Source organism: Taudactylus pleione, unplaced genomic scaffold (genome assembly GCF_031769625.1).
Source record: "Taudactylus pleione unplaced genomic scaffold, aTauple2 ptg000667l, whole genome shotgun sequence".
NCBI classification, from domain to species: Eukaryota; Metazoa; Chordata; class Amphibia; order Anura; family Myobatrachidae; genus Taudactylus; species Taudactylus pleione.
The window spans coordinates 1,886,325-1,899,271 of record NW_028285069.1 but is presented as its reverse complement, the minus strand read 5'-3'; the positions used below and the strand labels follow the sequence as shown (position 1 = coordinate 1,899,271).

Sequence of the window (12,947 nt, the reverse complement as noted above, 5' to 3'; positions counted from 1 at the left end):
GAACAGCATGGACAGTCAGTCCTGACGTCCATGCTGTCTTCCCTACACCCCGCCGGTACCAGAACGCCGGTACTGATCCGGGGATGCTGGTGGGCGTCTGGGGTCACAGCTAGCGGTGACCCCAGATGCTCCGGACCATGGCCGGATTCAAGGGGGACAGAGGTAAGGAGCGGGGTCCCGCGGTGGGTCCCCGCTGATCACATGGTCCTAAGTCCCCAGGCAGGGGGCTCCCTGGGGACTGGCTGCAGCGTGGAGCCAGGCGACCAACCTGCGCTTCCACTACCCCCTGGGACAGCGGACCGCAGCAGAGCGGTAGCGCTGCGGCGTCCCAGGGGTTAAATGCATGCCAGGGGAGCGCGCCTTCCCTGTCTCACAGCCGGCGCCTCCCCCGCTGCACACAGCCCTCTCTGCACTGTGCTGACTGGTCCTGTGTCAGCGCTCCTCCCCCAGGCCAGCTTCTCTCTGCTCCTCGGCGGCCATCTTCTCTGCAACGCATGGTGAACGCTGCTGGAAGTCTGGAAGGAAGCATCGTGGTCTGGGTCCCCCCGCATACCTCTCCTCCGCTGTGGCTCAGGTCTGTGTATGCAGCGCTGTGTCCTACCAGGCCCTGTGTCTGTGTAGTTGAGTGATCAGCGCTGTTAGTGCAGGAATTGTTATTTCTCTGCATTGTATGTGACTGTGCTAGCGCTGCCTGTAACTTTTCTTCTCTAAACTGTCAGCTTTATTACTGTCCCTGTTCTTTCTGCTAAAGCCCTTGCGGTGCGGTGCTGCAGGGTGGTCTCTCGCCTATTTAATACTTAATTGGTGAGAGAGGTCACATACGTGGTGCCATCATGTCTGAAAGTGATTTTCCCCTCCGGCTACAGTGTACCACGTGCAAAGTACCGTTAGCGGAGGGGGAGGGTAGCGCGGAGGGCCTTTGCCGGCAGTGTTTGTCCATGGCGCGGCCTATTACGGTTACAGCACCGGTACAGGAGCCGCCCTGGGCTTGTTTCGCTCAGGCGTTAACAGCTTTAGTGGGCCAGTTAGCTCCGCAGCCCGCGTTTACTCCGATGGGTTTGTCCCAGCAGTCTGTGGTGTCGTCACCCATGCAGGGGTTCCCACGACAATTGGTGGTACCCCACAGTCTCCCTATTTCCCCGCTCCCGGGTTCTCAGGAGCCAGCGTGGGTTAACTCCCTGACGAGTTCTGTACAGCACTTGTCGGATGTGTTGCAAGGGGAGTCTGTGATGCGGTCTCATAAAAGGCCGGTGGCGTCTCTGTCCGCTCCTTATGAGGATGACGAAGGGACGTCTGATGATGGGGAGATTCTGGATCCTTACGATCAGGAACCTTTCCATACTAAGGACGCTGATGCTAAGTCCAAAGTATATATTCCTGGACTTATTCGGGCGGTCCGCACAGCCTTGGTGATTGAGGACGAAGTTCCCCCAGCGGCTAAATCTAAGTATGCCTTTTTCAAAGATGTGAAGGGCGATGCCACAGTCTTTCCTCTTTCGGGTCAGTTGGTGGACCATTTAGAGGAGGCGTGGAAACAACCTGGCAAAAGATACCAGCCGCAGAGACGCCTGGCGGTGGCTTATCCGTTCGCGGATAATTATTTTGCTAAGTGTGAATCCCCTCCACAGGTGGATTCTCACGTGACCCGTCTTGTCCGTAGTGCCACATTGCCGATGCCATCCATGTCCTCCCTTAAGGATGCTACGGACCGCAAGGTAGAAATCTGCCTGAAGTCCGCTTATTCCCTTGCAGGGGGGGGGCAGCACGGCCGGCTATGGCCCTTTGCTGGGTTGCCAGAGCGATGGAGCGCTGGGCGGATTCATTAGAGGCTTCTTTTGAATCCGACTGTCCGGCCGAACAGGCGGAGTTGATTGGCAATCTCCGTGATTCGGCCACCTACATCAACGAGGCGGCTCTAGACATTAGTACTCTGGTGTCTAGAATTTCTTCAGCAGCGGTAGCTGCTCGTCGCACCTTGTGGCTGCGATCCTGGAAGGCGGACGCAGATCCAAGAAAGGTCTGGAAGCGTTGCCGTTTACCGGAGAAGTTCTCTTCGGTCCGGATCTGGATAAGATTGTGGCCACGCTGGCGGCAGCCAAATCTGCTTGTCTCCCGTCGGCCGCTGCTCCTTCTGGTTCTGGACCATCGTCCTTTCGGTCATCTAGGGCCCAGGGCAGGCCCAAACCACAGTCGTTTCCTCGACAGGCTGGCCCTAAGAAATCGGTCAAGCCCCGGAAACAGGCATGGAGTACCAGACGTCCGGCCCCCAAGCCAGATGACAAGCCTGCGGCCTGACGGTCTGGGTCTCCCCTTGGGGGATCCCAGGGTGGGAGGCCGCCTGCTGCAGTTCTCCCGGTGTTGGTCGTTCACTACGACAGACACTTGGGTTCTGGAGGTGGTCTCTCACGGGTACGCCCTCTCCTTCCGGCACAGACCCCCGGCTCGATTCTTCACCACGGGTCTACCATCAGACCGGAACAAGGCTACGGAGCTGCGGAAGGTATTGCACACTATGCTCCAGGCTGGAGTTATAGTGCCTGTTCCATTCTCCCAGAGGGGCCAGGGTTTCTATTCAAATCTATTTTTGGTACAGAAACCCAATGGGTCATATCGTCCGATTCTCAACCTCAAAGCACTCAACAAGTCTTTGCGGGTCCCGAAGTTTCGGATGGAGACCCTACGGTCCATCATTCTGGCGCTGGAACCTGGGGACTACATGGTGTCATTGGACATACAGGACGCTATGGCGGTCATGGCGGCTTCTCTGCGGCTGCAAGGAGTCCGCATGTTGCCGTACTTGGACGACCTGTTATTGGTGGCAAGATCTCCAGAGCTCCTGTTACACCACTTGGACCTGACCATTGCACTGCTGCAACGGCACGGCTGGCTAATCAACTGGCAGAAGTCCACTCTAATCCCGTCTCGGAGGATTCTGCATCTTGGAGCCTTATTGGACTCGGGACAGCAAAGGATCTTCGTGACGGAGGACAGGATCTCTGCTTTACAGTCAAGGGTGCGCAGTTGTCTGCACAGCCGCCGGGTGTCCTTACACTCGGCGATGAGGTTACTGGGCTCCATGGTGTCGGTGTTCGACATGGTGGAATACGCCCAGTTTCACTCCAGACCTCTGCAGCACCTGATCCTGTCCAAGTGGAACGGGCTGCCTCAGTCTCTGAAGTTCCAGACGATTGTGCTCACCCCGGAGGTTCGCCTGTCCCTTGCGTGGTGGTTAAAGACGACCCACCTCAACAAGGGACGTCCGTTCTGGGTTCCAAATTGGGTCCTGTTGACAACGGACGCCAGTCTTCGGGGCTGGGGAGCAGTTTCGGGTCCACACTTGTTCCAGGGCAGGTGGACACCGACAGAAGCGGAGCTTCCAATAAATATCTTGGAACTCCGTGCGGTCTTCAATGCTCTCCTGCAGGCACAGCGGTTTCTCCAGGGTCACCCGGTGCAGGTCCAGTCGGACAATGCTACCACCGTGGCCTACATAAACAGGCAAGGAGGAACTCGCAGTCGGGCGGCTCTCGTAGAGGTCTCTCGGATCCTGGTTTGGGCGGAGCGCAATCTTCCGGCCATATCAGCGGTCTTCATCCCGGGAGTGCTAAATTGGGAGGCGGACTTTCTAAGTCGCCAGGACGTTCATCCAGGGGAATGGTCCCTGCACCCGGACGTTTTTCAACTACTGGTGGACAGGTGGGGTCTTCCAGAAATCGACCTCATGGCGTCCCGGCACAACAACAAGTTGCCGGTGTACGGGTCTCGCACAAGAGACGAAGGGGCGTCTCTGGTGGATGCTCTGTCCATCCGGTGGACGTTCAGGTTCGCATACCTGTTCCCTCCGGTCTCCCTTCTTCCACGGGTAATCCGGAAATTCAAACAGGAAGGAGGGACGCTCCTGTTGATGCTCCCGCGTGGCCCAGACGGCACTGGTTCTCAGACCTTCAGGGTCTGTCCGTGGACAGTCCTCTGCGGTTGCCGCTACGACCGGACCTTCTGTCTCAGGGTCCTTGTCTTCACCCGGACCTGACTCGGCTGTCTTTGGCGGCGTGGCTGTTGAGACGGCCATGCTGAGGTCCTGGGGGTTTTCCAGCTCTGTGGTGCGTACCATGTTACGAGCTCGGAAACCGTCTTCCGCGAGGATATACCATCGCGTGTGGCATACGTTCTTCCAGTGGTGTCGACCGAGAGGTTATGCACCGCGGGAGTTTCGTCTGTCTCGGATTCTCGCCTTCCTGCAAGCGGGACTAGATCATGGGCTTCGCCTTGCTTCTTTGAAGGTACAGGTTTCGGCCCTATCTGTCTGGTTTCACCGTAGGATTGCTACAATCCCGGATGTGCGCACCTTTATGCAAGGTGTTCTCCGTATTCAGCCGCCCTTTGTTCCACCTGTGGCGCCTTGGGATTTGGCTGTGGTCCTGAGGGCTCTCCAAGGACCGCCGTTTGAACCACTGGGCTCAGTGGATATTAAATGGCTAACAGCTAAGACTGTTTTCCTTCTGGCCGTTGCTTCAGCCAGACGTGTTTCTGAGTTAGGGGCTCTTTCTTGTAGACCCCCTTTCTTGGTTTTTCATGGGAACAGGGCAGTGCTCCGCACTCGGCCCGAGTTTCTTCCCAAAGTTGTTTCCCAGTTTCATGTTAACGAGGAAATAGTTGTTCCGGCCTTTAACTCACCGGGTCTTTCCGTGGGTGAGGCCTCTTTGGATGTTGTGCGGGCCTTAAGGACTTATGTTGACCGCACTTCTTTGTTTAGGAAGTCGGACGCTTTGTTGTCCTCTATGGCTTCTGTAAAAAGGGTTGGCCTGCTTCAAAGCAAACTTTGGCAGCCTGGATCCGTATGGCTATTTCTGAAGCTTATCTTCATGAAGGCCTACCGGTCCCTCCTTCTCTGAAGGCTCATTCCACTAGGTCTGTGGGTCCTTCGTGGGCAGCTCGACGTGGTGCCTCGGCAGTTCAGATCTGCAAGGCTGCTACGTGGTCTTCTGTCCATATCTTCGTGAGGTATTACAGGTTTGACACCTTCGCCTCTCAGGATGCTTCCTTCGGGCGGCGGATTCTCCTTTCTGCACAGGAGCGTCCCCACCCTTAAAGGATACTGCTTTGGGACATCCCCAAGGTATCCTGTGGATACCCTATGGACCCTGAAGTAGAAAATATGAGATATGGTAAGAACTTACCCTTGTTATCTCTATTTCTACGAAGTCCATAGGGTTCCACAGGACTCCCGCCCTGTCGCACCTGTGCTGCAGATGGGCTTTGCTCTGGTCACCGGTTTTCCGTCTCCCTCTGGTGAGAATGTGATTCTTGTATGTGTCCAGATCTTTGTTCTCTCTCTTCCTTCTCCTCCTCCGGCCTATGGCTTGGTAACTAACTGAGGTGCCTTGGCCCGGGGGCGGGGTATAGGAGGGGGACCTAGTGCATCCTGGGAGGCTGAAAGCTTAACTCTTTGGTGCCCTGCGACTGACGTCACACCTATACCCCAAGGTATCCTGTGGAACCCTATGGACTTCGTAGAAATAGAGATAACAAGGGTAAGTTCTTACCATATCTCATATTTTTTGGGTGGAGGTGAATTTGTGTGTTTCCTTTGCATACACTGAACTGTTGTTTGGATTCCGGATCATAATGATGATGAATCCACAATTTGTCACGCGTCATGATCAATGTCAGGAAATTGGGTATCCTCTCCAACATTCGAAGGATGTTCTTGAACGATTCAACTCGTCGTCGCATTTGCTCTTCTGTGAGATTTCTGGGTACCCACCTGGCACACACGCCATGGATCTTCAGTTCCTTTGTCACAATATGCTGAACCCGTTTGTATAAGATTCCAAGTGAAGCTGAAAGTTTGTGTAAAGTTACCTTCTGTCATTGTGCAACATCTAAGCAGCTTTGGCAATGCTGACATCTGTAACAGCGAATTAATGGTCTCCCAGAGCGCGCTTAGTCAGTCACTCACGTATTACACTCTTTGAAGTGCTTACACCACCGAAATACTGCAGCACTGATAATTGTTTCTCCACCGTATGATTGCCGTAACATTTCATGAGTTTTTCATTTCTGCTGTTTCCAAGTTTAACACAAAATTCAGTCACACATCTCTGACGTAATCTCACAGACACGTCTTTCTCATCTGCCATGATGACATAAACGAAGATCTTCCACTCGCTGTGACCAAACAAAGATGATAATAGTAAACTCAGCGCTAAAACCTCTATACAGTATATCCATGCAGTGAAGGTAGATATATGACATAAATCAGTAATACCCCTATGTGTTAGATTGTAGGTTGCTATACTGTGGTGATGTATGCAGTCTCATTACTTTTCAATCAACCCTCGTATTTTAGATTGAGCAAACAGTTTGGTGACAGAACGTATACAGAGAAAAAGTTTTAAAAAATTGAGCATCGGTTTCTTTTTGGTACATTTGTTTCCCACAGTTCATTAAATCAGTAACCATGCATTTCACCAAAATTGCCTGTGGGTTTATGTCTTTCTGGAGCAGTTCATGAAGGTCAAATAAAGGTTCTAGTGCTTTCCAGGAAATTTTTTTATTTTTTTTTTCAAAATAAATTTTTTATCGAAAATTTGCCATGAAACATTTTTAAACTTGTAGGTAATAATGGGCTTGGCTTTCCTAAATACATATTCTTTTGTTTTCCAGTAACTCAGAAACCTTTTTTAAAAAGGACATTGACCGGATCGGAGGAACTTACATGAAAGCTCGTTACACAGAGTATACAGATGAATCATTTCGTATTAAAAAGAACCGATCTAAAGATGAGGAACATCTTGGAATACTGGGTATAAAACACTGCTTCTCTTTAAAATGTTATATCTGTAGAGTATTTTATTAACTTGGTCATCGTTAGAATACATATGGTTAATAGGCAGGTAGTCCTTTATAATATAAATGTAGTGGAGGCAGCCATCTTGAAGCTGAACCAATATTCCCTCCACACATTGAAGTTTTTGTCAGTGGGCGTATCTATAGTAAAATGGGGTAATGGACACGTCCCCTAGATGCTGCTTGCTGTGGAACCACCTGCCTCCGTAGTATTTGGCAATGGGACGAATGTCCTGATTGCAGGACTGCGGAACAGTCCTCCAAAATCTGGACTTTGTGGGAAGCGGACGGTTGGGAGGTATGAAATTCACCATTACTTCACTAGGACTTAGAGACATCTCTAAGGTATGAGACCCGCGTGGTAGGGGTAATTTTGGTTCCGATCACAAAATACCAGGAGTACATGAACCATACTTGCCTAATCTTCTGGGATGTCCCTACTGAAATCAGCGGGACTTGATTATGCGATTTGTTGGATATTGTGCCACTGCCTGATGTTGCAAATCTTGGCACCATGATGATGCAAATCACACCACCAGGCCTCTGCGCTTGCCCCCTGGACCTCTCCATGGATCTCTAGGAGAGGAGGTCAAAAATATCACTAAGTGTGACAAATGCAAGTTAGTGGTTACTGTAATTGTAGTAAACTAAAATAGATTAAAATATGTTATATTTATTTTGTAACATATTGTTGATTTACTGTTAATGTTTAGGCCCAGTCATCAAAGCTGAAGTGGGCGACACCATCTTGGTTGTGTTTTCCAATATGGCTGACAGGAACTACAGCATGATGCCTCACGGGGTGTCATTTAGCAAAGATTCAGAGGGTGCACCATATTTAGATGGTAAGTTACCAAATTTACGCCGGTATTGTCAAATGAAAATAGTTTATATTAAGCTAGTGTTAGCCGATTTCCACAAGATGGTTACTTTGGTAAAGTAATGTCAATCGGCGGTTGGATCATGCTGTTTATGGCCTCATATCCACCAGCCTCAAGTTTTATATGTTAACCTCCTCAATGTGAGTACAAATTATGCAAATAACTGCAACCTTATACTGTATGTGGTAATGTGTGATTTCTCTGACGTTTGTACTGTAAATTTATGTAATGGCAGTGAACATGAGGCCTTAAGGGAGGTGCAGGAGTAAGCACGTAGGGTTATACAGCAGAGCTGGACCTGACTGGGTTAATAACATTGGTGGGGCAGTGGCGTAATAATAACATTGGTGGGGCAGTGGCGTAATAATAACATTGGTGGTGCAGTGGGTTAATTACATTTGTGAGGCAGTGGTGAAATAATAACATTGGTGGTGCGTTGGGTTAATTACATTTGTGGGGCAGTGGCATAATAATAACATTGACGGGGCAGTGGCATAATAATAACATTGGTGGGGCAGTGGCATAAAAATAACATTGGTGGTGCAGTGGATTAATTACATTTGTGGGGCAGTGGCGTAATAATAACATTGGTGGGGCAGTGGCGTAATAATGACATTGGTGGGGCAGTGGGTTAATAACATTGGCGGGTCAGTGGAATCGGTGGTGCAGTGGAATACATTGGCGCTATGCTGGCTATACTCTCTATAAACAATTGGCAAATTCTCCCCAGACGATGCACACTGCTGATCCTCCTCCTCGTCCTCGTCGTCTGGCACAAAATGGAGGAGGGGAATCGCCAGGAAGTGACAACATATCGTTCATCATCCATCGCATCGTTCATCATGCATACACATGAAACGATGTGTGCCAAATCGTGACTGATGGGTCGATATCTTTCTGCATGTTCAAGAGATCAGCGACCACGATCAGCGACAGCGCGCATCGTTATCATGAATACACACGGCACTTTTTAAAGGACTTGTCATTTCAATCGACCGAAAACTACCAAAACGTTAAAAAAAATCGTACTGTGTGTGGGGGATGTAACATTTACACATATACAAAATAAATGATGGACGGACAGCATAGACCAAAGCCATGAAAAATAAAGCTTAGGGCTTAGTAGGAGGATATCGACAAGTCAATAAATAATAGTAGCCTGAAGGTAAAAGACCAATTTAATTCACATTTTGTATTTCTATGGTCATAATTGTGTTTCTGTGGAAGGTGATGTGAAACACGGATCTCACGTAAAACCAGGAGACACCTTCGCCTACACCTGGAAAGTCCTAGAAGAAGATGGGCCTACCGACCACGATCCGAATTGTCTGACTTACCTCTATTATTCAGCAGTTGACCCAGTAATGGACACTAACTCCGGACTGGTGGGTCCCCTGCTGGTTTGTAGAAGAGGCTCCCTACTCTCTAACAACACACAGGTAATTATAACTCCATGCGATCAGGAAGTGTTCGCTTGCTGCGCATAGACAGCTCGCTAGCCAGAGTGACAGGACAAGCCATTAGTGGGTGGTGACAGGGTATGGTCCATGCAAACGGGGGAGTGGTGGTGTAAACGCAGGCGTGCCTGAGCGTCTCAATGCCGTTTCAGAGGCGTGCATAATTAAGACGTAGCATCATAGTACATGTCACCTGGCAGAATTTTACACTGAAGCACTCGCAGTGCTTGCAGCAGTGGATGGTCAACCACAAATGCTGTGATCGCATCCGATGGTACTCAATGTTACCGATGGTTGCATAAACTACTTGGACATGACAAGGGAAAGAGAGCGTCTTAAGACAGGCTGGTGGACGTCTGCATACAAAGAGTGATCGCACGCTAAGACATAGTGGGCGTGCTAATGCCTTACCATGCGATCGCCTGCCTTTGCCAGATTTGCATTCGCTGGGTGCGTGCAAACGCATCTTGCGAGTGGGTCTTAATCGAGCCCTAAGTACCGGGCTGCAGGCCTTTAGCATACAGCCACATAAAGTAGCCATACTGTATAAGTAATTGCCCTGATTTGCGGGTGCAGGCGTGATTCTGACAATATTGTAATTAGAGTGAAAGTGGCAAGTAGTTTAAAGGTAAAATGTCTAATGACTATCTTGCCAGATTTGCGCCCGGCTCCCGCATTTGGTGCTATTACATTTTGCACCATAATTGAAGGAATCCTTCAATACATCATCAGTCTTGCTTTTTATTTTTCCTCTCATGTGCAATATTTCTAATAAAGAGATTTCAGCCTTTTTGTGCCAATGCGCCCAACTACATGTAACCTGGATTTATTGCACACACGAACTGTGGTGAATTAGTTGAATTGAATCATTCTATGGTATTGTAGTGGTTTCTTTAAATAGCACTGGCATCCTCAGGCCTGTTTTCACGTTATCTGGGGCGGGATGCACTAAACGGAAAATGCGGTAAAACCCCCGTTTACCGCATTTTCCGTATGCATCAATCAGCTGGCTGCCGGGCTCCGATGCGGAAAGTAACCCTATAGAAGCCTATGCTGCTATGAGGGATCCGATCGGATATCTCCCAGCATGCCCCGCAGCCGCCGCTTCACTCTGCGCATGCGCAGATGGACTCCCGGGTCATAAACCCGGAAGTCCACACGGCGGCAGGGATCGCAAAGGACAGCTCTTATCGGAAGAGCTCTCCTTTGCTGTACAGATCGCATATGTTAGTGCATATGACATCTGTACAACTGCGGTGACTGGCGGTAAGTATTAGTGCATCCCGCCCCTGATCTGCTTTAGGCCACGTTGCTGCCCAGGCGTCTATAGCTCTCCATGGACCCAGGCTTCCCCTCTGTACAAAGTGAGCACATGGAAATGATGCAGCTAATGTTCAAAATATAGAAGTAGTGACTTATGCATACCCCCCTGAAAAGAAAGTAACACTGCAGCCGATGTAGAGTTGGACATAAGTCAGTTTTGCGGACGGATTTTGCGTGTTTTCGCAGTGTGCGAGGTCTGGATCAGAGCCTAGGCATCTATGGGCAATATATACAACACATTGGCATCTCCATTTGCATCTGAAAGGTGTAGCTGGGTGGCAACGAGGCGATGGCACATCAGCTAAGCTTAGCGAGGGCACGTCGATGCAACTGCGGGAATTGCATTGTTGTACGTAGGCCAAGCTACGCCTGTTTCCAGATGGATTTTTTGTACCAAAGATACGGCTGGTGCAAGTGTGCACTGATAGTGATGACGGCTAGAGAAACAAGCGTATGGAAAAGTGCGGTCGCCATGGATGCGTACATTACACATGGCAAATATCTGCAATTAATCATGCATGCGATGCCAGGGTAATCACAGCCGGCTTGCCTTCAAGTCTGCATAAGCCGAACTGTGAGGTGTGACGCTCTCAGAGAACCTTCCCTATCACACTGGCTATGTGGCATTTCCACAGGCACAGGTGTCTTATGGCCGCAGGGCCAGCAACAGAAATCGTGGGGCTCGGTACACAAATTTTTTAGGGCTTCCTGTCAGGGTCCCCCCGGTGGCCGGCTTCCTTGTCAGCGTTTCTCCTGTGGCCATCCTCCTGTCAGTGCCCCTCAGGCTTTCGACGGCCGGCATCGCATCCGCCCGCATACTAATTACATCCCTCCTAAAGATCTATATAAAAAAATATACATCTGTTTGCAGTATATAATATATGCATGTTACTACTGATTTATTTTTATATGTTTTTTAGGTACAGATTGAAAAAGAGTTTTTTCTGCTATTCACAGTCTTTGATGAAAATGAGAGCTGGTACTTTTTTGAAAATATTGAGCTATTTTCTAAAAATTCATTAGCCAATATCACAATCGACGAGGATGTTCGGGAATCAAACAAAATGCATGGTAAGCACACAGCGATCATATATTACCCAGAAAATATACACACGCAATACAGTTTTTTTTTTTTGCTGTGTTTTATCTCCTAGTGGTTAACTGTACTGCGTGGTCTGTGTGAGCAGTCACTTCGTGCATCATTTTTAATCATTCGGTCCATAATTGAAATGTTGCAGAACGTAAAATTGCAATCTCAAAGCATTGCCTGTGATCATCAGTGGACCCACCCCTTAATTATTTTCAGCTTTTCCATTTTTTTCTCTGAAAATAACAGTTGTTTCCTGACCAATGAGAGTTATGTGGATCATACATCTACGGCCCCAATTCCCCATACTGCTGCTCCAATCTGACAATTGGCATTCAAAAACGATGATTGGCGATCCGTCGGTGGATCGGGGATAAACTGCAGGTTAAAAATCCCAGACTCACCTTTCCAGATCATTTTTTTTGGTCGGTATCAGTGAATTGAGGATTTCCAACATGTTACATTTCCCAGACTCTCCATATTCATCGGCAATACGTAAGCAATACATCCGGGGCCCTTGTATAGGCTAAGTGGGCAGTTGACTAGGGGCCCCACGATTCTAGGGGCCCTCCCCCATCTGATCTCTATAGTAGCAGGAAACAGGCACTGGCCATTTAGCCCAGTGGGTGGCATTGCCCAGGGCCTACACAAGGGCTGTCCTTATCCAAATATACACAGTCCACTCCCTTCCATCTTATTATAATATTTCACAAACTGAATTGTTATTTTTGAATTTCTGACAACAGCTGCATGGTCAGTGATATCCCGATAATGCAGTTGTTCTCTCTTTAGTACTGTTATAGACATTTCTCACTTCTGCTCATACCATGTAAAGGAAACAGATCCCGTAGAGGAAATCCATAGTGTAAAATCCTTACATTTTCCAAACACTACCTACACACATATGATTAAAACAATGCTGAATATATAGAAGGGACTCCTACCAGAAAAATTAGGAAATGTAACAGTGGGATGTAGTGGGGGCCCCTTTTCCTCTGTGCACAAATCCCTTTATCCACTGGATCTGGTCACCTCATATCAGCAACATACTGTCCTCCCTAACGCGTTTCGGCCCAATGCTGGATCTTTTTCAAGGGAGAAGAATCCACTGTGTGACATATTATAAAGATACACTTGATGTGCCTGATTTATATCATTGATCTGTGAGTGCTTTAATAGGGGGCATTCCCGATAACTTCCATTTAGGTGGTGGGTCATGCACATTGCTATGTATTTCTAATCATCACTCTTGTGGATTTTAAGGACAAATGTTATATAACTGTACTACACAAGAAAGTTGCCTGATCAGAGAGTACTGAGTTGCTGTACTTTCTACTCCCCCCCCCCCAT

General features: G+C 48.8%; 1 protein-coding gene across 2 annotated transcripts in view; it reads left to right on the top strand.

Moving 5' to 3' along the window:
- The window catches only part of LOC148478263 (ferroxidase HEPHL1-like), a 91,937-nt gene that overhangs the window by 58,460 nt on the left and 20,530 nt on the right, over positions 1–12,947 (top strand). For both annotated transcript variants that reach the window (XM_088455730.1, XM_088455731.1), the window contains exons 7-10: positions 6,667–6,806; positions 7,563–7,694; positions 8,958–9,169; positions 11,431–11,581. In XM_088455730.1, coding sequence (XP_088311856.1) covers positions 6,667–6,806; positions 7,563–7,694; positions 8,958–9,169; positions 11,431–11,581 — 635 coding nt within the window. The remainder of the gene's footprint in view (positions 1–6,666; positions 6,807–7,562; positions 7,695–8,957; positions 9,170–11,430; positions 11,582–12,947) is intronic.